Genomic DNA, 23,295 nt, shown 5'->3' on the forward strand with positions numbered 1-23,295 from the left:
TAAATTACGATGTCGAACTTTGAAGTTGGTAGCTCTGAGGGTTTACTCCTGGTATGCACCTTAAAGGGATAGTTCAGTTTTTTTGAAGTGGGTTGTTTGAGCTCTATGTGACCACTAAGGACATTAGATACAGTAGAAAGGTGTCTCCTCTCCCTCAGTAAGACACAAACTGTAATCGCTGGTGACGAGGAAATAGGCGCTAACATCAAGATGCTGAGTGTTACTGCTGCCACGACTGTTGTTGTTGTTGTTGTTGTTGCTGTTACAGGACACTCCAGAATTCAGAAGAGCAGGGAAATCTGTGTGATGAGTTATACAGACGGCTTGAGAGCCAGCAGTGTCCTCAGACAAATCCTGAAGAGTGTCTGTAACCAAGTTCCACTCGTGGCAGCAGTAACACTCAGCATCTGTGGGCATTGAGTCACAGCTCAGACATTTACACCACTGAGTATTTCCGAATCTATCTTGGTGTCCAGTGTCCGTGGATGTTTCCTCTGTATTCCTTTCGGTCGCCATCCGTAGCAGCTCCTCTTCTGTGTGCTCCGGTTCATACAGGTATCCTTTTGGTTCCAAAGTGAAGGGAACTTCATCGTCGCTGTCATAGTCACTCATTTTGAATTTCCTACGCTGCCTCACAATCCTTAGAGTACAAACAAAAGAATTACGATACTTAATCAAACTTACACGAGGCTACAACCAGCGCCCGAAGCATAGCTTGTTTACATTCCCTACAGCTGAAAGGAGGAGGGGGACGGAGCGCACTAGCGCTGCGCGGAAGGACACATGACCAGTTAGTTAGGTCCGGATAAATGTTTATATTTCCGAAGACTTAATGCACTTAAAAATTATTTTATATAGCGTACTCTTAAACTGTGGTATTACTTTTTGATTTTAGTTCTTGTAGGCAGAGAAAATAGCCTTTGAATTTGGTACGGTCTCTCCCTGTTAGCGTCTATTTCCTCATCACCATCGATTACAGTTTGTGTCTTACTGAGGGAGAGGAGACACCTTTCTACTGTATCTAATGTCCTTAGTGGTCACATAGAGCTCATACAACCTCACTTCAAAAAAGCTGAACTATCCCTTTAACCTCCCGCCCCTGCTCCTGATGTTGTGGCAGTCACACTTAAGGGCTCTTTTCCTTCCATAATGTGGTTAAACTGAACGGTAAACAGGGCACTCGACAAAACCTGGCAACTATCTATGGAAGTCGTGCCGCTTCGATTCGCTGCAGGAGGCCCAAAGCCAACAAAGAGGAGGAGGTAGGAGCTTAGGCCTGGATGCCCAGCCTTACACTCACCGCACGTCTGGCTTGGCTGGTCCTCCTTCATATCTGCACACAATCCCTCCAACACTCCCATAATTCAGCCCAGCATCCCATGCCCACCCCCTGCACAACGTGTGTGGTGTTCCACTGTCCAGTCTGAGCTGCTCTGTTGTTTATTTTTCCTCCTAATAATGGCTGTTTTTATTTACACATTTAGTTTGTGTATATTTTTCCATTTCAAATAATGTCACTACATTGGATTTAAGTTGTGTTTTACTGATTATTATTTGCTTTATATGAAGTATGTTGACATAGAAATATTTTGGTTTTGTTTTGTTGAATTGCTGATGTCATGGGTTACCATCAAACTGTGTGTAAAGCTGTCTTTTAAAACTTCTACCTGTGTATGTTTTTTTTTCCCTGCGTGCACAGGTACCAAAGCCTTCTGTGTGCATCTGTGCAGGTTTTTTTACAATCCAGTTTCTAACTTTTCTGTATTCACTCTCAGGAATACCTGTCGAGGCTGAGGCAGATCCGTTTGCAAAACTTCAATGAGAGACAGCAGATCAAAGCGCGACTCAGAGGAGAGAAGGTGCAATGCTCTTCTTTCTTATTTTGAACAAAGCTTTTTACATTGTTCTCACATTTGTCTGACATGTGGTTTCCTGGTTTCTGTTTATGTGTTTCAGTACGACAGTGATGGTTCTGACAGCCAGGAGTCCAGCGAGGAGGCAGAGCTCAGGAGGAAGAAGATAGAGGCCTTAAAAGTGAGTGTTTGGGGGATTAAAGGTTGCATTGTAATATGACACACAACATACGCTCAGATCACCTGAAACTCTTGACAAAATGAGGAAACTGGACACACTGCAAAAACTGAAATCTTATCAAGTGTTTTTTGTCTTATTTTCAGTAGAAAATTCATTTTTAGACTCAATATGAGCCAAATTCACATGACCAATCCAGAAAAATGTCTTGTTTAAAGTTATTTAAGGACAAAAATGAAGTCTGAATTGCTCGTAACCAGTAAAAAAATCTGCCAATGGAACAAGAGAAAAGTTACTTGTATTAAGACATTGTTCTAGTCTCAAGGAAATTTTCAAGCAATTTTTTCTTGTTCCATTGGCAGATTTTTTTTACTGGTTACAAGCGATTCAAACCTCATTTTTGTACTCTGATAACTTGAAACAAGACATTTTTCTGGATTGATAAGCTGAAAGTGGCTCATATCGAGTATAATAGGACAATTTTTACTTAAAAAAAGACAAAAACACTTGATAAGATTTCAGTTTTTTGCAGTGCAGGGTGTGAAATGACAGCAAAGAAAAAGACACTACCTTTTCCCCTCACACTACCTTAGCCTCTTTTTGTAAATCTAATCTAGTCAGAGTTGTAGTTTGACAACAAGAATGTGCTCTTTAGCCAAAAAAACAGTTCTACAATTACCTGGCAACCAGAAAAAAAAACAGTGATTCTATTGTTGCATCTTTGGGAGACCATGTCCATGCTGCTGCATTCTGCTCCAGCTTGTACCTGGTTGCCACAATAACCACAATGTAATCCCTGTGGGCTGAGTGTCAGTCCCTGGTAAATTCACCTGTAGATCTACTGTTAAACAGTACAAAGTTAAAGACCAGGTCTTTTCTGTATGCATGACCAGCCATTGGTGAGGAAAACGGACCATTTGTACTAGAGGTAGACCGATATATCGGCCGGCCGATATATCGGGCCGATATTTGGACATTTGTCCCTATCGGCCATCGGCCGTATTTTCTTTTAAAAAGCCGATTTTTGATCTGTTGTATGAAATGACGCAATTTTTGATCAGGCACAAAAAAGATAAGTACCTCAAACTTGTGGAACCACTTGGATACATTACATACTTTTGTTCAAATTATATTAATAAGTTTAAATTTCTTTTTTGACATTTTAAGAAGAGTGTGAATGTTTACTACTGCTTGTTCCATTGTGTGTTTACTCAGACAAAATATTTCATTGTTTTGAAAGCTGAATAAATGTTCAGAGGACTGGACACGACTTGTTGTAATAGATTTCTTTTAGTTGCTCAGAAATTGCTGCGTTTCACAAAAATGTGATAAATATATATTTATTTAACAATCGGCCTGAATATCAAATTGGAAAAATCGGTTATGCATATCGGCATCGGCTGCCCAAATTTGGAAAGCATCGGCATAGGCCCCCAAAAAACCCATATCGGTCGACCTTTAATTTGTACTAAAGCAAATAAAATATAGATTAGCGGTATGCATGAGCCAGCTAAAGAGCACTAAATCAAATGATGGTAGACCTCACTATTACAGGCACTAACGGCAAGTTTACAGCATACAGCGCCTGTTTGGATGTTTAAAGGCAGAAACCGTTCAATGCATTACCGTTTATGGCAAAATTTGCAAAGAGAGTGGACAATCCTTTGGAAAGTTGGAGATGTGTAGCCATACAGCAAATGAAAGATTTAGGAGACACAACATTTTTCAGTTACCAGATGAGAAAGGGAAGGCAATCAAAGTCTCAAACCAGCAAGGCTCGCTGCTGTCGGTTTAACAAGTTTGATTCACTCCTCACTTTTCTGCATCTGGTTCCTTGCAAGATGTGTGAAATGTTGGAGTTCACAAACTGCTTGTAGAGTTTTTCATAGGGGGAACCGAGGCATTGGTACGGTGCTTGTTCCGCAAAGCAGCTTTCATATTACTGATTTTATTTTTGAGGTTTTCTACTGTGAAACACCATCTACTAGGGCTGGGCCGATATGCTACTCTTGCGATTCAATTTAAATAGCTATTTTTGGGATGCCGATTTTTGATTTGCTTTTTTTTACAGCAGACCACATGAAAAGGTTAAATGATGATGTCTACAGACTATATCAGGAGCCATATTTTCCCCAAAATGCACATCACAAGAGTCATTTCACCCTCAGCTGGGGAAAAGTGGTAACTTTTTATCCAATCCAGTTTATTAACAAAGACTGAAATCAAGAATCTGGATGTGGGAAGAAAAAGAAAACTTTTTCTTTTTTTTTTTTTTTACAAAGAATCTCGATTTTGATATTGTCAAACAAAAAATCCTGATATATCGCTTTTCGATTTTTTTCTCCCACCCCTAACATTTCCTCAGTTTGAGATCTCAATCTAAATGTTCCCTTTCTCTTTTTATCTGATTGACTGGTTGATAACAGCTGTTACTATATTTTTGCTATTAAGTGTCCATTTATTCTGCTGAAAAAAAAAGTTTTTCTTGATCTTCTCTCAGTCACACCATTACCGCTTGCTAGGTTTATTGCTGTCTATGAGAGGTAGAAATGCGCAATTCAACTTTGTTTGATGGGATTTTCCAGGAGGTTTCCTGGAATTATGACGTAATATGGACCCGCGTCTCTTTCATGGTGTAATAAGTAAAGTGGCTGATTATTTGTAGTCGTGCATGTGGCTAACACTGCAGCCAAACGGGACTTTTTAATAACAGTAGGTTAGGACTCCTAACCTTCCATTCTTCTGTCTCTGCCAGGCCCAAGCCAATGCCCGAGCTGCCGTGCTCAAAGAGCAGCTAGAGAAGAAAAGGAGAGAAGCACATGAGAGGGAAAAGAAAGCGTGGGAGGAACACGTAAGCCTCACCAGTTAATGCTCCTTAACGACCATACGGGCGCGTTGGTTGAAGTTTAATCTACTCCTGGTTATTGTGTATTGTTCAGCTTGTGGCTCGGGGGATGAAGGTTGGCATGGCAGCAGGAAGCGTTGCGGTGGTAGCAGCAGCAGAAACAGGATCATCTACCTCTGAGAGTTCTCTCCCAGTGCCCACTCCCTCTCAGCCAGACCCACCTGCCAAAGCTCCAGTCTTGCCTGAAACCAAACCCTCCAGCTCAGCCATATCCATGACCGCTGCTCTGAAGAATGTCGGAGCCGTCAGTGTCTAAAGTTTATAAAACCCAAGATTTTCGTATGTTAGGGATGAATTCTTTTCTTATTTATGTACTGCATGTTCTCTCCTGTAGATGTCTCCTCTAAAAGAAAACCTGCCTGAGCAAGAGCCTGCATCTGCCATACAGGTGAGTTTGTGTCAAATCATGTCAAGTAACAGCTCCTCTGATTACATTTTAGTCTGATAATACTTGTTTTGTCTACTGTCACAGAGTGAGAAAAAGCAGATCCTGCGCAGACTAAACCAGAACTTAAAAGCCCAGAGCCCAGTGGAGGAGGAGTCACCTCAACAGCCTGCAGAGCCAAGTCCTGCCCCTCAGCAGAACCAGGCTGATGCAGATCAGCGTCCATCCTCAAAGGAAGACCGGAAAAAGTGGGATGCAGCAGAACTTCCTGTAATTGCTATTGCTCAGCAAACTTTTGATACCAGTGTCTCAACAAGCAGTAAGTCCAGCCGTCTGCAGGACAGACAACAGTTTGATAAACAGAAATTTACCTCTCAAGAAAAGTAAACATCTGCATCTTTCCTCTTTAAAGTTTTTGGGGTTTTTTTAAGGAAACTGCTCATCTTTGTCCAACATCTTCTCCCCAGCCTTCTCAGTGTCTCCAGATGATAGACCCTCTTCTGCTGGAGACAGGAAGAAGTGGGAAGCTGGGGTTCCACTTGTCCTCTCTGTAGCCCGACAAACTCTGGAGGAGACGAGCATCCCGACCATCGGTGAGTGAAAACTCATTTAAAGATTTGCTGATTTGCAGCCGACAGTAAAGACATTTAAAAAATGTTGTTAAGTTGTTTTTCTTTCTCATTCCCTCTCTCTCTGCATGTGTTTTTGTCATCTCAGAGCAAACAGCAGGTGAGGTCATACAGATGGGTCTGTTGCATGAAGAAGCTGCTCGGAAGATGTGGGGGGCGAGTCCAGACTCTCAAGTGCTGCGAGTGCTTCAGGAAGCAGAGCTGCAGCCTCTCACTCAGCAGCTGGAGGGCGTTACCATCTCTGACGTGGAGTTCTCAAGCCCTGGTTAGTCTTCTTTACCTTCTCTTGTTCTTCACAACCAAAGGAGGCAACTAACAGACCTCTTTGCCACAGCCAAACAAAATTAGGTTTGAATAAAATAGAAAAGGTTTCATCTAATAACCACAAAAAAATAATGCAAACTTTAAAGGGGCTGTGAGGAGTTTCTAAAGCCGCGTTTCCACCAAGCAGACCGGTTCGTCTCAGTACGGCGCGCTTTTTGCAGTGTTTCCACTGACTAATCCCGGGACAGATCCCTAAAAACCAAAATGAGCTGGCCTGCTTTTTTGGGACCCTTCCGCATGGGTGCCAGACTGAACCAATCTGCTCTCAGAAGGTGGAGCTACAACACTGCAGACCGTTGATTGGTCAAAAGAATCGTCACTTACCCCCACAGCGGCTGCATTTCTCCTGGCGGCACACAGACTTCTCTGAAACAAAGCTTGATTGCACTTTGTAACAGAGAGCTACATGACAATCACATAGAGGACGAAATGCTGCATGTCTTCCATCGTTGCTCTTTGTTTACTGTGTCACGATTTTCTTCTTTGTTAGATTTAATAGCTGGGTAAGCTGCTACAACGTCACGCTACAGCTGCGGCTTCTGGCATCCAGCTTACACGCCACGTACCACGAGAGGGCACAGTTTGCTGTGGAAACGCAAACGGGATCAGACTTAACTGTACCAAACCGTCCCAAACCGTACTGAACCGACCCGGACTGCTTGGTGGAAACGCGGCTTATGTGATCTTGAAAAAGTCTCCCTTCTAGATATATGCCTGATCATAATCCACACTTTAAAATTAAATTATCAGCGCTAATAAAGGTTATTTGAAAAAGCTACTTTGTAGCTTCTCAATCAGGTTGAGCAGGACGATTGATTTATGACATGTTTAAATCTCTATGACAACACCACGCCAGCAGAAGTTTTGTAGGGAAATAAGAGATATGGTTTTTTTTCTCTGCTAAAAACGATTTCTGTAATTAATTGTGTAGTAATGTTTGACACTGGAGCCTAACTGTCAGACACAGAAAGGACAGAAAAGCAGAAGAAAGCTAAATGGGAGAGGGATACAGCCCGAGCTAAAGGCTAATTAGCCTTTAGCTCGGGCTGTATCCCTCTATAAGACATGAGCTAAGCTGGTTGTGATAATGTTCATTCCAACCCACAGTCAGCAGTTATTCTGCAGTGGTCTGTTCAAACTTGAGAGTCTATCAATAAAATGAAGAGTGAGGTTACGTTAGCTCTGCTTGGTAGATGACTGGCAGAACATAACCAGGATTTACTAACGTTACACATTACAGACATGTCTTGGAGCACTGAGGCTACCAGCTGCGCTAAGTATAAACAGCTACTAAACTACTTACAAACTAACAGTGTTTACTTTTTGTCACGTTAGCCTAAAGTTATATCAGAGCACCGAGCTGAGGATGTCTCTAACATGTAGCCAGCTGCTGCAACGTTTGCTTGATGTCACGTTTCAAACCATAAGCGCTACGTAACTGTACTGATAAATACCTTTCCTCGGCCCATTGTATCCAGTAAAAAGTTGTCTTGAACAAAGAAAACGTGTTTCAATCTGATCTCAGTTTAAATCCATAAAACACACACCTTGTAAAAAGTGACGTCTTCACGACAGTGTGTGCAAGTCCTCTTGACCCAAAGGTGGAGCTGCAGTCCAATTAAAATAGATCCTTCTCACAGCATCTTTAATTCATAGCATATAAAAGCCACTCAAAGAAGTGGGAAATGCTTTAGCACCAAGTACATTCATAAACACTTGCCCAAAGATCGTTGTTATTGATCACTTCGTGCACTGAGACATGATAGGAGATCGCGGCTGTGAGCCTTCCTCTGGTTTTGATCTAATTTTATTCATAGTGCTGACTTAGGAAACATGAAACCAGTATCTCTGGGTCATCATTTGTTTTCTGCTATTAAGTATGATCATTAATGCTGAAATGGTTTTCAAATGTCACAGTATCCTTGTTTGTCTTGAAATGTGCAACCACCTGAGACAGATTAAACAAAACATGAGCAAATGCTTCTGCAAATATTTAGAGCTAGTATATGATGTTGCCATGCACCAAATATACCTACAATAGATTCAAGTAATGATCATACCAAAGGCAGTAGTGAAGAGTAAATCAATTTAACAGAAAACTATACCAAACTAGTTTTTTAATGAAACCACCTACTGTGTCTAAAAATAAAACACCTTGACCTTTTACTAGGTTAGAAATTTTAATAACATTTAGACTCTAACTCAGAAAAACTCCTTAGCTTTTACATGTAAAACTGCTTTAAACTCTCTAACAGGTCAGCTGCAAAAGCAAAGAGTTGTGATCTGTTTTCACCATTTGAATGAAGGTAAATTAGGTGGTAGCTGTGAGTGTTTTTGCATTAACATTTAATCTTATCTGGAAGCAAACTATGGTAAAGAATCATTTCTAATTTTTATCTCTAAACTTGCTGATTCACTGAATGTGTGGACTGTTGTATTTCTTATTTAAGTGTTGATGATGATGTTGATTTCCCAGATAAGCCAATCCAGAGAGCAGCAGCTGAGACTGTGGAGCCTAAAGAAGCATCACCCTGCAAGCCAACGCCATCTGCTGACAATGAGGACTCAGACCTTCAGCAGCAGAGTGTAGTCACTGCAGAGGCCTCACATCAGGGCGTGACTGTGGATGGTGTGATACAAAGAGTGTCACGACCACCTGTCCTTACTGAGACTCAGGGTCAGTCTGATTTGATGTTTCAGCCTCTCACTTTTGAGTCTGACTATTTTTAGTGTCATACAATCCTGTCTGTTCTGGTTTCTCCCAGATCCAGCAGATTTGGAGTCTCTGGTTTTGGACGAGATGACTAAACAGGCCTTGCCTCCACCAGCTGGTGTGCAGCAGGCATGGGAGAAGGAAGCCCAGCAGCAAATGTATTTTCTATCTTCCTTTGTACTTGAACTCACAAATATCTGTCTCCAATATGCTCAGCGTACTCTAAGTTAAAAGTCATGTAACAGCTCTAGTCAGGCAGAACAAGTCTTCAGAATATTTAAAGGCACCATGAATGTTTTTAAAGATGAACTGTATTTTTCTTGCAGGCCACCAGAGGGTGTCACAGGACAAGCAGGAGCAAAGGAGGCAGAGAAGAGTGCAGAGAAACCGACAGAGTCTTCCGGTGAGCTTCATGTTTAGTGAGTCAAAAGCACTTATTTTTCCACTTTATCTTAATTAAATCTGCTCTCCCCCTCCCCTCTCAGGTCCAGCACAGAGCGAGGAGCCCCTGTTCACCAAGTTGTGTTCCCCGGCCCACAGACGTACTGCTGCCCTGGCGATGCTCTCAGCTCAGTCCTCCATGGATGAATCATCCTCTTCTCTGGCCTCTCGTTCACGCTCCGTCTCACCTCTGCGCTCCAAACACCACGACGCCCTCCTCATCGGCCTCTCCACGGGCATGTTCGACGCCAACAACCCCAAGGTGACGACTTGAAACACACTTCATTTACGGAAAAGGACAGTATGTGAGGAATAGTTAAACTGTAGCTTAAAACCCACAGTGCGTGATCTGTGACCTTATTTAATTGATCAGGAAACCAGGGAACAACAGCTGTAGCAGAGGTTGAGGAAATTCAGACCTATTCTTATGCCTGGTGACGTGTCGGGACTTGTGAGGTATTTTTAGTAAGACTTTCGTCTTTTTTATTAATGAGGGGGTCTGGAATAGAGCCAGAGCCATTAATCACATGCTCTGTACCTGCAGTGGGTCTGATAGGACAGAGAGAGCATCCATCAACCTATATCTTTCATAACCTTCATCAGGGACACCGAGGACTGCACAGAGCTGGCTCTACATTGTGACAAACAAAGAGCTTGGTAGAATATGAATGGGCGAGGATATGTCAGCATGTTTTTATGTCTCTGTACCAGCAACAGCCATCGGCGAGAGCATCATGATTTATGGTTGTTCCTCCATTTAATTTCCATAAACCCGGCACTGCCTGGGGGGTGTCTCAAATTTGGCTCAGAACTCCACACGCTGTCGAGGATGCATGGCTTAGATTTTGGCAAAGGTCAATTTGATGTCTGTCCCGTTCCTGTTTTATATTTTCCTGCAGGCTCCCAAGCATACACCCCTGCCATATTTAATCTATTTAAAGCTTCTTTGAGGAACTCTCTGGTTTTATTTTGTGACCCCTACAGACAAAGTGGTGACTCTTATCTTCTTGCAGATATTGTCCTGTTCATGCGTAAGTTTTGTTTTTTCTCTGTAAACAATCAATCCTATCACTTACTGTCAAATTTTGATATGGAATGGTAAACTAAAGCTGTCTTAACAGCATCCTGCATGTTATCTAGTCAGACACTGGCCCTTTAGCAGTAGCAGGTGTTACAGGCATCATAAATTACATTAAAGAAGTGGTCAGTCTAGTCCAGGCATGGGCAAACTACGTTAAACGTTTTAATTCCGCCCGCCAAACTTGAAAAAATTAAATGAATAAACCTTGTTAATGTTTTATTTTCCCTGCAATTCTGATGTTTTCCCACTAGATGGCGCACTGTAGAGACATTGGCTTTGTTGATGTGAACCGTAGGCCTATTACTCCACGTTTGCACTTTACCCTCTGACCCATCAGCCCTTCTGTAAAGATGAACGGACCTCAGAAAAGGAAAGTGGACAAAACAAAACTCATTGAAACACATGGAAGTGCGCGGATAAGATGGAGTGGATAAAACGGATATGGAATGAACGAATGATACCCTGATAGTAGGGCTGCAACGATTAGTCGACATAATCGACTACGTCGACGAAAAAAATTCATCGACGCAAATTTTAATAGTCGACGCGTCGTATTATTGTTTTTATTGTTTTTGTCACATGGTGAAATCAAATACCAGGGGGTAATACTCATTTGTAACTTCAGTTCACAGCATGAGGTGCTGTGTTATTGGATACTTTTATGGGAAAAGATCACTAAGTTCATACGTGAGGAATATTGATGAGGAAAAATCTCCACTTCCAGAGAGCGCTGTGCGCTGACGGACGCTCTGACGGAGCCTGTCAGCTCCCGGAGTTTAGCGTCTGATTATGTGATCTAGAGAGTCTCCTTCACTCTCTGTTACCAACAGTTTTTCAGGATCTGAGCCACAAACTAGTGTAAAAAATTCCCCTAACTTTTGAAAAGAGAGGAAATTTATCACTCTCAAGCTCACACTGCAGCGGTAACACTCAGCGGGGAGGAGGAGGGGCGGAGTGTGCATGAGCGAAGTGGAAGTAGCGCATGTAGAGAAACGAAACTTAACGCGTTGTCATGGAGAGTTGGGGGAGAGTCAGACGGGATCATACAGAGAGCAAAGCCCCAATGAGCAAATAAACATTAGAAAACAAGCCCAAAGTCACTAATAAGCGGTCTGTCCAACACTGCGTACAACAACTTAATTTCCCTGTTACCTGCTTCATTCAGTTTGAGATTTAGCCTATTTATTTTTTGTATAGCCTAGTACTTATATTTTTCACGTCATCATGAATGAAATAAAGACAAACAAACAAACAAACGTGACACAGGGCTGACCAATCAGAGGTGAGAACCTAACTCTGGGTAAATGCAGTGAAAATGCAAAACACAGGTTGAATTATAAAGGTCTGCACCTTTTAAAGGCCAAATTAGGTTGAAACTCAAAATAATCGTGATTAATCGACTAATCGAAAAAATAATTGATAGATTAGTTGACACTAAAAATAATCGTTAGTTGCAGCCCTACCTGATAGTTACCAAAGCACTCCATCCATCTGCTCCTGATCCGGCCCCTTTGTCAAATGTCAGAACCCATTGTGGCCCACGAATCAAAAAGTTTGCCCACCCCTGGTCTAGTCACTGATGGTCGTGTTTGCATTTTTCACTCGTAAGAAAACATCATGAGTAATGTCAGTTTTTCAACTAAAACTTTCTCACAAAAGCTTTGAATTATTGTTTTGATAAAAACCTATGAAGTTGACAATGAAGCAAGATTAGAGGGCCACAGAGGAAGGGTAATACTCCAAGATTTAAGTCACAAATTTGTTTGAAGAAGTTTGAGATGAGGGCAAATTTCCAAATGCACGTACATTTATCTAACTTGATGTTTTGATATATACTATTATTTTTGTTCCCCTTATCTTAGAAACTTCACACAAACTTGTGACTTAACTCTCCAACTATACCTCTCTTCTGGCTTATTAATTTTTCAGTGACACAATGTGGTGTTCCCTACTCATTATGTTATGTTCAGGGATATTATACATCTTTTTTTTTTTTTTAGGCCATTGGGCCACAGTGAAATAGGGCTGATGCTTTTCAGTCTGATGTAGCACTGCATGAAAAACTCAGCAGGTATAGCCCCAAACAGCTGAGAAATGTCTTGATTGATTGATTTGAATCAGCAGTTAACCAGGAAGTTTGCCTTATCTCATGTTCAGACCCTCAGAATTAAACTGAACAACTTGAAACAAAAACCAAAAAAAACCACCTGTTAAACACCAGCGCTGAACACGATGGGGCCAATTCTGTAGCACAAGTACGTTGGCTTCAGCTGGCACGACTGTAAGCTAATGAGAAGATGATGAATGTATCCCACATATAAGTGTCAGGCTTGCAGAAAGTGAATATTTTGTGCAGAGTACTCACAGTCACATGCTAAACTTGAGCCCTTTAACTTTCTTTTTTGCTTGATTTTATTTTGTGCAACTTTGAAATTTATTTCAACGTTGTTTTATTCACACCCCTACCTGTTAATGTCGATAATAAACCTCTGAGGGTGAGGAAGGGGGCAGCAGGGTCGCAAGGGATTTTCACACGTCTGCGGTTCAGACCAAATTGCCGTTACGACTCATAACCCTCTACAAATAGTTTTTGTTTTTGTTTTCTTTATGGGGTAATGTATTTTTTGTTAAATTTCACTACAATAGCAGTACTACAACAACTACAAATAGGAGTCAGATTTGTGAAGGATTCAAATCTGGACAGCTAATTTTACTCCAGAGGGACCATATAACATTAAAAAAACATCAAAACAAACACATTTAGACATGCCAGTGACAATAGATGTGTTGCATGGAGCTGTGTCACAGTAGAACTGAAATCCCAACTCTAAATATGAAAAAATCAGGGTGTCTGCGGGGTCTTAAAAAGTATTAAAAGTTGGTAAATCAATTTTGGGAAAATGAAGGCCCTTAAAAAGTATTAAAAAGTCATAATTGTGGTTTTATGAGGTATTAAGTTTCATTGGTATTCAAGCTTTGACCCAAAAAATATCCATGAATATTTATTTTCCTCCTTGCAACTGTCCCCTTATTAGGACATTAAAGATTCAGCCGATAAAGTTCTAAAATAGAATAGAATAGAAAAGAATAGAGTTACTTTATTGATTCCAAACTGGAAAAATGTTGTGTTAACAGCAGAAATAGATGGAGTCAGTAGAAAAATACAAAAATTAAAAAGAATAGAATCAAAAAAATACATAAAGACTCTAGTTACAATAAAATACAACAATAAGGATTATGAGCGGTATAAACACCAGCTATAAATAATGTCATTTCTAGTTTCATAAAGAGAAATTAAATACAACACTAAAGCTAATCACACTATCTCGGGCACATGTCCTAAATTTTAAAAATGATTAAATAATTTCTCATTTTCTTCAGCAAGTTGGCCTCGAATAACTGCTGCCTTTAGTTTTATTTGTTCTTTCAAGCTTTATTCCTCCTTAGCTTACATCATTTCTGTAAAACTGTAAACTACAACTGTTAAAAAGTGGATACTAACAACAACTGAAAGTTGCGATCAAGTCTAAAACTTTTTCAAAGGTTTTTGAAAAAGTCTTAAAAAGGTATTGAAATCAACCTCAGGATTTTAGCATATACCCTGGAAAATAAAAAAATAAGCAAAAGTGTAAAGGAAGTGGAGTGTATGTTTGTGCTTTCGGTGTTAAACCCAATGGTAACTGAAGGAATAATAGAGTTTCTGTGATCTTCAAAGAGGAGTGGAGTAAAATCATTAGAGCAAATTTTTACAGTATGGCTTTAAATGTCTTAAAGAAATATCCCAAAACAGGGCCCATTCCAGTGGTATCAAATAACTCTAACACAATTTTGATAAACAATACAGTGATTTGGTGTCTTTCTGCTTGCATTGTTCCATCAGATGCTGAGGACCTGCTCCCTGCCAGACCTCAGCCGCCTCTTCAGCTCCCAGCAGGACTCTGCAGTGACAAGTGATACTAATGCGGCCCCTGATAACAACCTGGAAATTGAGGACCTGGAAGAGGCAGCCAAAGATGACGAGCAGTCAGAGGCTGAGGAGTAAGACTATTAAAAATCTCAGACGTGAAAGATGTACTGCACAGTTTTGGTAAATCATTGACGTCTGAAGGCTGAGGATGGCTGATCATTTAATACCAACTGTTATATTTCCTGTTCTCGGATTCTGTGAAACTATTTTTAAAGCTCAGTTGCATTTGCTTAAAAAAGCAGTCAGTTCATTTCATGCTGTGTTTAAAAATAGCACTCCTTCTGCTCTAGTGCATATGAAGATGAAGACCTGCGTGACATCAGGGCCTCCATGGAAAGACTCCTGCAGGAAGAAGGAGACCTGATGAGGAGTTCTGCTGAGATGGGTGCCGGAGACTTTAATGGAAACCCTCCAGAGAGCGAAGATCAGGAGCTCTTCAACAGAATAGCAGCAGAGATCAATCAGGACAACAATCAGATGGCTGTGGAAGATGATGACGATGATGAGGAGGAGGATGAGGGGGATGAAGGTGAGGAGGACGAGGAGGATGATGAGGAGGAGGAATGCTCTAATGGGAGCCCTGGAGATGAAGAAGGAGGGGACCTGATTTCTAACGGTGTGGGGGAGGAGAACCAAAGTAACCACAGCCAGCTCAACGAGGAGTGGCACTCAGGTACGCTGATTGAGAAACTTATTTAACTCTTTCAATTCAGTTAACATGACAACTTTATTGTGGGGACATAACTCTTTCTTCTGTAATAACCATGGTTCTTAGTCCTAACATTTAATAGAGCTGAGAAACTGCAAATTACTTCATTTCCTAATAAAAAAACACCATTACTGAAAACTTTATGACCAGTGATTTATATCTTTAATAAGGGAACATGTCATAAAATAAGCTCCATCACAGTGATTGAGACCTTATTAGGGAATTTATTGAACTCCACTTCTGCATATTTTTGGGCTCTAAATGACTAACAGGAACATAAAGTTAGATTAACCACTGAGGGGCTGCTTTGCCTGCAGAGGACTCTCGCAGCAAGAGTGCCAAATCAACCCGAAGTCAGCTTTAAAAAGTGTTTTTATTCTTCCTCCGGCTCACTCTGAGTTTTTACTCCATTGGATTTTAATTAAACAGTAAGGCTTTCACTTTAGTTAAAAGGCTTTAATGCTAGTATTGATGCAACAAACTGTTTTAAAAATGTCTCCCTTGATGTAAGCAGTAATGATTTTACAACACAGGAGTTGCTGTTCTGCCACCCCGCTGATGCTTTGGCTCGTTTTTGTAGTTTTCTTAACTTTTGTTCTGATTTGAGTGGTTCATTTGGACCCAGGATAACAAAATTACACAAAAAGGAGCCAATAAAGGGCATGATAGACTTTGATAGAGATAATAATAATAGTAATGATAATACATTTTATTTATTTATTTTTTAACTAGTAGGTTTGATATCTTCAAAAATAATGTTTTTTTTGTTTGTTTTTTTTAAACATTCCAGTTCAATGTGTGCTGACCATAGACTGTATATAGAGTGGACAGCATGGCTCCGCCATTTATCATTGTACGGTTTTGAAGCCAAAATACCCCCTTCACAGGCGCAGCCATTGTAGCAGTTTGCAGCCAGAGTCTGCGCAGTAGAGAGTGTGAGGGATTCTGGGAGAATCTGAGTGGAGCTGGGTGACAATTTTTTTTTTTGTTTTTTTCTTTCGAGAGTCTAATCACTTCTTGACTCTACCTCCCGACATATTTTACAATCCCCGGAAAACTTAACGAGAACGGCAGCTGTCAATTATCGTTAAATGTTACATAAATCCTTGTTTTTAACTTTGTATAACTAATGTAAACGAAACTTTTCAGAAAACAGAGGACTTGAATACAAGACAGCCAAATGATATCTTCAAATCACTACAACAATTGGACGTGAGAAACATTTCTATGAGGAGTATTAATTTTTTAAGTTTGACCGCAGTCCATCTGGAATGACTGGAAGGCCAGATTTTTTAACCTATACTGCAGCCAGCCACCAGGGAGAGCAGTTCTCGTGGAGACCTCACTTCGAGCCGAGCAAGCGGACGTCCATTTTTTTAACAGTCTATGGTGCTGGCATAGATATTAGCTAATAAGATCCAAGTGTTTTTTTTTGTTTTTTTTTTAACCTGGCTGTGAACACATTTTTACTTTTGCAGTAACATCAGCTTCTTCTCGCTTGGTGTGCAGGTGGTTTCTGGTATTTCTGAAGCCAGCTTCAAGTGGTCTGTCAAAGAACTGCAGTTTTAGCACTTCTGCATGGACTTCATTTCTGAGAGTTTGTGGTTGCTGCTTGGATTTATTCTGAAGTGTTTTCTGACACTTTGAGAGAGGATCTGAATGTGTCAGACTGCACTTCACAGGACTCACAAATGAGGTCTGAAGCAAACTACTCAGAAAACTTGTTACACTTGTTTGTCACTAAGATAACATGCGTATTGACAGCGCTCAGGGTCTTAAGAAATCAAGTGCGGTGCTTAAATGCATATTATTTTGTTGGCATTAACAGTACAGTAGTGATAGCAGTACATAACACAAACACCAACATTTTAATCGATTGAGCTATAAATACTAGTGCTGGGCAAGCTAACGCGTTATTTTCGCATTAACCCATCAATCTATGAACGCCGTTGAATATTTTATCGCACATTAGTGCATGTTGCTCACATGCTTTTATTTTGTAAATGTCTGTTGATGACCGCGGTGGAACCGGAAGTGAAATTGGCAGAAAAACACAATGAGTAACCAAAACAAGCATGGAAAAGAGGGGCAACGCCACGGAACTTAGAGGCACTCGCCGCTTTGTGTATCAGTCCGCGCGCACGGCGTGCCAGATATAAACAAACGCAGGTAGTCTGCCAGGGCGAAGAGACACGATGAGAACTAGAGCCTTATTTAGCGGTGTTTTTGTGTGAAAGTAACGCACTGAAAATTCTTAAAATAAAGCGTGAATGCAGACCGATATCAGATTTTTTCGGTGGGAGTCCGTTTATTTGTGTTTTTGGTCAAGTAAAAATTGGCCCCGTCTGAGTGCAGAGGAAACCAGCAGAGGAGCAGGGAGGGGGTGTTTGGTGCGAGCGCCCTGGGCTTCTGCTGCACAAAAACACTGCTGTAGGGGTAATTTCTGCCCTAAACCTTGTAATAGGACCCAACTTGTTCCATCCCGGAGTATCACTTTAATGCCCTGACAGTGGCAATAAGCTTTAATTTTGTATTTACATTTTGTAAATTTGATTTGCACTAAATATGTGATTTAACTATTACTGTATAACAAGTACTGATTTAGTGTTTGCATGACAGATGTTGTGGCACTTTCACAATGCGATTAATTATGATTAATCAGGGAAATCATGCGATTAATTACAATTAAAAATTTTAATCGTTGCCCAGCCCTAATAAATACATATTTTACTAAATACAATACATTCTGTCTATGAATCGTTAATTGATGTGATAGAGTTAGATTGAATATAATTGATCAATGCTTATTTCATCTAAACTAGGGTTAACATGCAACCGCGTAATTGGCAGAGCAGTGACAGAGGCAGGTCTTCCTCTGTCTTGAGCAAGAAGTGAACGCTGAGGGAACAGTATGCAGTTTGGGAGAGCTGCCGTGTTGCTGAATGTGTTCATTTCTGACTGAAAGATAACATCTTTAAACTCCATGTATCCACTGATGTGTGTTCAAAGACAGTAACATGAAGAAAAACTGAAATTTTGGGGAATAATTACTTGAAAATACCAAAAATTGCCTATTCAAACAAAAATGTCACAGAACCCCTACAGTTCCTCCACGGACCCTGTGTTAAAGACCTCTGATCTAAACACATTTACTTGGGTCAAATAATTATCACAGAGAAATTATTATAAAATGATAGTCTAGGAATGATAAACAGTGAAAATTTTCTCTAGAGTCTGGTACACACTGTGACCCACTTTTTAAGTCACAAGACTGATTTTCAACGTCATCATCAAGGGTCAGCTGCAGCAGATAAGGTGGTCCTGTCAGGTCAAGTGAATTTCTGAAAGGTTTGTTATTTTAGCCAGATGATAGTACTCTTACTCCCAATGTGAGAGCAAAGCTACGAGCCAGTCCTTCAACTTCATGGCTTCTGTTCCTGATTGTGACTGTGCAGAAAGATGACTGTAACGTCGTCTTACCTGACAAACTGTTGCTTCACAGATGGCAGTGGAGAGGACCAAGGCATTGAGGTTGCACATCACGACAGCATCTTCAGCCGCCTGGAAGAGCTCCGCTTCAACCTGGAGCAGCAGATGGGCTTTGAGAAGTTCATTGAAGCTTACAACAAGATAAAGGTGGGAGATGTTTCTCTGTTTACACAGTTCACTGCTGAAACATACGACTGATCAAAGGGTGTTTGTTTTTAATAACTTCAGGCGATACATGAGGATGAGGATGAGAATATCGACCTGGGCTCCAGTTTGGTTTTCAGCATTTTAGGAACAGAGCATCAGCATCTGTATCCTAACATCCTTCATCTAGTGATGGCAGATGGAGCTTATCAAGAAGGTTAGTGATGATAGTTAAAGTATAACCTTTACGACGTTGATTTTTCTCTTGAATTTGTCTGAAGTACCACACACTGTGAAAGCCTAACCTTTTCCCTCACTTTTTCCAACATACATTTTCATTCTTCACTACTTTGTGAGCTGAATGTTGGTGCTTGATTCTGACTCAGTAGTCAGAGCGAGGTCACAGTAGAAACAGAGAGAGGAGGAGGAGGAGGAGAGGAAGAAGGAGGGGGGAGTATTTCTGCTGAGTTTGACAGGTTTCCCTGAGGAAGAGAGCAGGCTTCAGATAAACTCTCTTTTGATAGATTCTTTTGTTTTCTATTTTTACTGCCTTCAGCAGGAGAAAAAGGGGATGTAAATGTCACACATCTCCCCAAAGGATTTATCTCCAGATCTGTGATAGATAGATAGAGTTTACAGCTTCCATCTGTGCAGCAAAAACACTGGATCTATTTTAAAATTAGCTTTTATACTGTAGTCCTGCTCTTCAGTCACACTGGTGCTTTAAGTGCCAGGAGAATACCAAGATGATGATGTTTAGAAACAATAATGTTGGCCTTGTGATCATCATCTTCTATACAACTTTTTATTGGTATCTTCTAAATATCATGGACCACAGCTGGCCATAGCAACGGGGTTGTAATGGTTACAAATATCTGGTTACAGACCAAAGTGTCAGTCACATTAAAGCCCCTGTGAGCAACTTTTGCTTCTGATGGTGGCACAGCAGTGGAACAGCTTGGTCCTGTCAATACGCCTCTGAGAGTTTCATATTCATGGCTAAATGTAACAGGTGTCAGTGTCATACTTTGAAGTGGTAGATTGTCAACTTCCAAGTTCTGTTAGTTAAAATGACTTTCTTGGTCTGTGGAGTGGTCACTTTGAATAAGGCAGTGTGCAGACTGTTTCTCAACCCTTTATAACCCAATCATCACAAAGGCCACCTGGATTTGTTTTTGTGTAACTTTGTCCGTCAAGGTAGGGTCTGCAGGAATTTGTTTTAGTTGTTAGTAAATACAACATTCAAATTGGGCTCCTCCTCCTTGGCTCAGTGCCAGCGGCAGCGCACACCCACAGCCTCTTACGTGAACATACTCACTAGCCTAGCAACCACCTTGTAGCATCACATTGTTACGCGGTAGAGACTCGAGAGCCATGCACCTGACTTTGCACGTTAGCACAAGCTAATCACGGGTATTTGGCACATACCTGGTTTACAGAAAGCCAACTAATGTCGCTTTTCTTCCTGTCCTGCTCTCCAAGTGCCTGAAAGCAAGTGAGAGTCGAGCCAAGCTTCACCCTTGTGTAGTAAAAAGCTTTCTCTGTTTAGCACTTTGTTTCACTTTGGCTGTGTTTTTCTTCCTCCGTGCTACATCCACTATTTTAACTGCTCTGATTAGCTTCTTCCACTCGCTAGTATCAACATGCAAAGTCACTTGCACACTGGGCATGATTAGCTGATGTAACCACATTAACTCTCTGACCAGGAACGTCCCAAAATAACCAAAACATCATCATACAGAGTGAGGAGGGGGTTGAAGCAGACACAGATACTGATGCACATCTATAGAAGCCCATAGGAGACGATTAAACTGGATTATTACTGTAAAAGCTGACATTTTATTTTTTAATGAAAATTCTACAGACCCTACCTTTAAGACTCAGGGGTCACGCCCAGGAACCTTATCTTCTTGTCTTTCAGGAATGCTTTGATTTTTTTTCTCTTGTCAATATGGTTGAACAGTTACAGTAATGAGAACAGCTTGAACCAAATATTCCCTGTGATTGAAACGTCAGGAATGCAGCACTGTGACACCCCAGGTATCACCGTAAAGCTTGTCTTTTCTTCTTTGAGACGCTGTTGGAATTTTCTCGCCGGGCCAAAAATTGACGGAGTTGAGATAATTCAAAGAGCACTAGTAAAATCAGAGCCCACTGATGGGTTTTAAAAGCATTACGAAGAAAAAAAAAAAACACAGCCATCCTTGTAAGAAAGTCTGCTTCTGAAAGGGTGTTTCTGTGATTTTATCAGAAACTTAATGTTGCAACACACAAGACAATTTTAAACCAGAACTAGGAAACATTACTAAGGAAAAACAAAGGAGGACATTTTCCAAAGAAAAAAAGGTCTATAAAACTCAAATATTAACAGCATCAGTCCATCCAAACAACAAAGATTAAAAGACAAATTCTGTTAGCGCACTGGGAAATCAAGTTTTGGGGTTTCAGGGGAGTATGGTTGCAAAGCAGAAACTTGAAGAAAAGTTGATGGAAGGTCACCACCAGGAGTGAAGCGGCGACTTACTTTGACTCAACAAGGGGTATCTCACTAGGTCTGGACATAGAAAGGAATGACGGACTACAGACAGCTCCTCTAGGATTATGGGTTTGGGCCAATTAGAGCCTGAAATGTAACAACCACCCAAAAATTTTTTTAAAAATTGTAACAAAACCCAAAATGTAATGACTTTTTAACAGCTTGTTACATTTTGGGTCACTTAATACATTTTTGGTTTGATTACATTTTTTTGATTACATTGCGGGTTCAGAACTTCTGTTACATTACGGACCAGTTTTTATATTTCAGCCTTTATTACATTATGGGTCGTTGTTACATTTCAGGCTTTTTACTGGGCCTAATTTTCCCTCTCTGTGATCAGAGGTCATGGCCTGTTTCAGGGCTCTTCTTTTCTGATTGTTTGTCCAAATTAGCTTCTAGTTTTTGGTCTATTTTGCTCTTATTGTGTCAAAGCCTCCCCAGTCCTGAATCAAAGACATTTATCCCGTTTAATAGGTGTGGTGTCACAGTCTTGTGGAATCTTATACGATTTGACGAACACATTCTCTACAAAAGATCTACAAATAACCAATCACCTTTGACCCTTAAAGGAACTCCATGCTCACATATAATTCTCCCTCTTTCTCCTCTTCTGTCTCTTCTTTTCAGATAATGATGAATAATGATTCCTGCTGCTGGTTGCTTTGACAATCTGCTGGCTATCTGACGTCTTCCTGTGACGCACATCAATGGCAGAAGGATCTATGCATGAAGAGTGGCAGCCTTGCATCTAACAGTGTTTCAGGCACACTTGCATGATGAATAGAACACTCGAAGCTGTGTTTCCTGCGTCGGACTCTATTTTTCTCACCAGTGTTCATTCAGAAGTGCATTATCATACTCGTCTTCTTATTAACCAAAGTTTACTTCAGTTCTGTCAGATGTTCACCAACGTTTGTTTCTTGTTAATGAATGGAACTCACGTATTCATGTTGACTGTTAGTGTAGAGCTGGTTGTGCTTTAGTTTGTCACCGGTTTGGTGGGAATCTTTTCTACTTCGTGGGCAAAGATCTAGTCCTCTCAGGTGCTCTCTTTTTGACTTTCCCACATACGCCCGTAAAGCTTTAAAACCAGGTCACACACTAAACAAACAGACTACGATTTACTCAGAACCAGTTCAACCTCTTTTTCTTACAGCTCTTTTCACCAAACAAGAAGATAAGAAAAGTTATTTTCAGATTTCTTACTGTGTCAGTTAACCCAGATTAAAACTGAGAAAGCACTTTGTCACCAGGGTACTGTAGCAAGACTGTGATGAGCATCACAGCGGGGAGTGGAGAGTGATGATGTAAACAATGAAGCAATGGTACAGATGCTAACGATAAGTCATTTTTGATTGTTGAATAAATATTGTAAATCTTTTTATGAATAAACACTTTTTATTTAAAAAAACGAATAAATGTGTATTCGTTCATTTTTTTTTCTAACTGGACTGAAATGGGAAAGAATTGTCAGGGTCCTGAAAAAGTTATGGTCTGGACTCTGTGTAGCAGAGAGTCCACAGGATTAATTCCCCCCTCAGACTGCTGCCCCCTCTGTCAGCAGGATTTATTTGTGGTTTCATCCCTGAGGAATAATATAACAGGAGCCTCCAGAGCTCTTCTAACACCGTGTGTGATTTAGGGTTACAGAAGAAGATGTGTGTTTTTTTTTTAGTTTGAGCACAGCAAAATTATTGACCGAGGCATTTTTAATCACAGTAAATGAAAAAAAAAAAAGTAGTTATGGAGCTGTCTTTATATGACTGTTTTTGTCTTGATCTGAATTATTTTGCAATTTTTTGGACAGCTGATTACGGATTTTTTTTTTTCAATTAAAAAAAAATTATTCTTAATATTAAATCTAATCAAACTTCATTTATAAAGCACTTTTAATACATTAAAAGTGCTTTACGTAAAAGTAGCCCCCACCCACTCTTA

General features: G+C 40.5%; 1 protein-coding gene across 3 annotated transcripts in view; it reads left to right on the forward strand.

The window, feature by feature from the left end:
- nek1 (NIMA-related kinase 1) overlaps positions 1-22,733 on the forward strand; it is a 34,237-nt gene extending 11,504 nt beyond the window's left edge. For 2 of the 3 annotated variants that reach the window (XM_074668901.1, XM_074668902.1), the window contains 18 exons: positions 1,176-1,262; positions 1,776-1,859; positions 1,957-2,034; positions 4,787-4,882; positions 4,971-5,180; positions 5,271-5,324; positions 5,409-5,640; positions 5,789-5,914; positions 6,039-6,215; positions 8,751-8,951; positions 9,040-9,145; positions 9,314-9,390; positions 9,473-9,690; positions 14,390-14,547; positions 14,767-15,149; positions 18,688-18,821; positions 18,903-19,035; positions 21,985-22,733. In XM_074668901.1, coding sequence (XP_074525002.1) covers positions 1,176-1,262; positions 1,776-1,859; positions 1,957-2,034; positions 4,787-4,882; positions 4,971-5,180; positions 5,271-5,324; positions 5,409-5,640; positions 5,789-5,914; positions 6,039-6,215; positions 8,751-8,951; positions 9,040-9,145; positions 9,314-9,390; positions 9,473-9,690; positions 14,390-14,547; positions 14,767-15,149; positions 18,688-18,821; positions 18,903-19,035; positions 21,985-21,998 — 2,568 coding nt within the window. In that variant the 3' untranslated portion in view covers positions 21,999-22,733. The remainder of the gene's footprint in view (positions 1-1,175; positions 1,263-1,775; positions 1,860-1,956; positions 2,035-4,786; positions 4,883-4,970; positions 5,181-5,270; positions 5,325-5,408; positions 5,641-5,788; positions 5,915-6,038; positions 6,216-8,750; positions 8,952-9,039; positions 9,146-9,313; positions 9,391-9,472; positions 9,691-14,389; positions 14,548-14,766; positions 15,150-18,687; positions 18,822-18,902; positions 19,036-21,984) is intronic. The other variant, XM_074668903.1, reaches the window with a different exon arrangement.
- The last annotated feature ends 562 nt before the right edge of the window (positions 22,734-23,295 follow it).

Source organism: Halichoeres trimaculatus, unplaced genomic scaffold (assembly GCF_033239565.1).
Source record: "Halichoeres trimaculatus isolate MK-OKI-2021-1 unplaced genomic scaffold, fHalTri1.1 fHalTri1_scaffold_4, whole genome shotgun sequence".
In the NCBI taxonomy this organism is placed as follows: domain Eukaryota; kingdom Metazoa; phylum Chordata; class Actinopteri; order Labriformes; family Labridae; genus Halichoeres; species Halichoeres trimaculatus.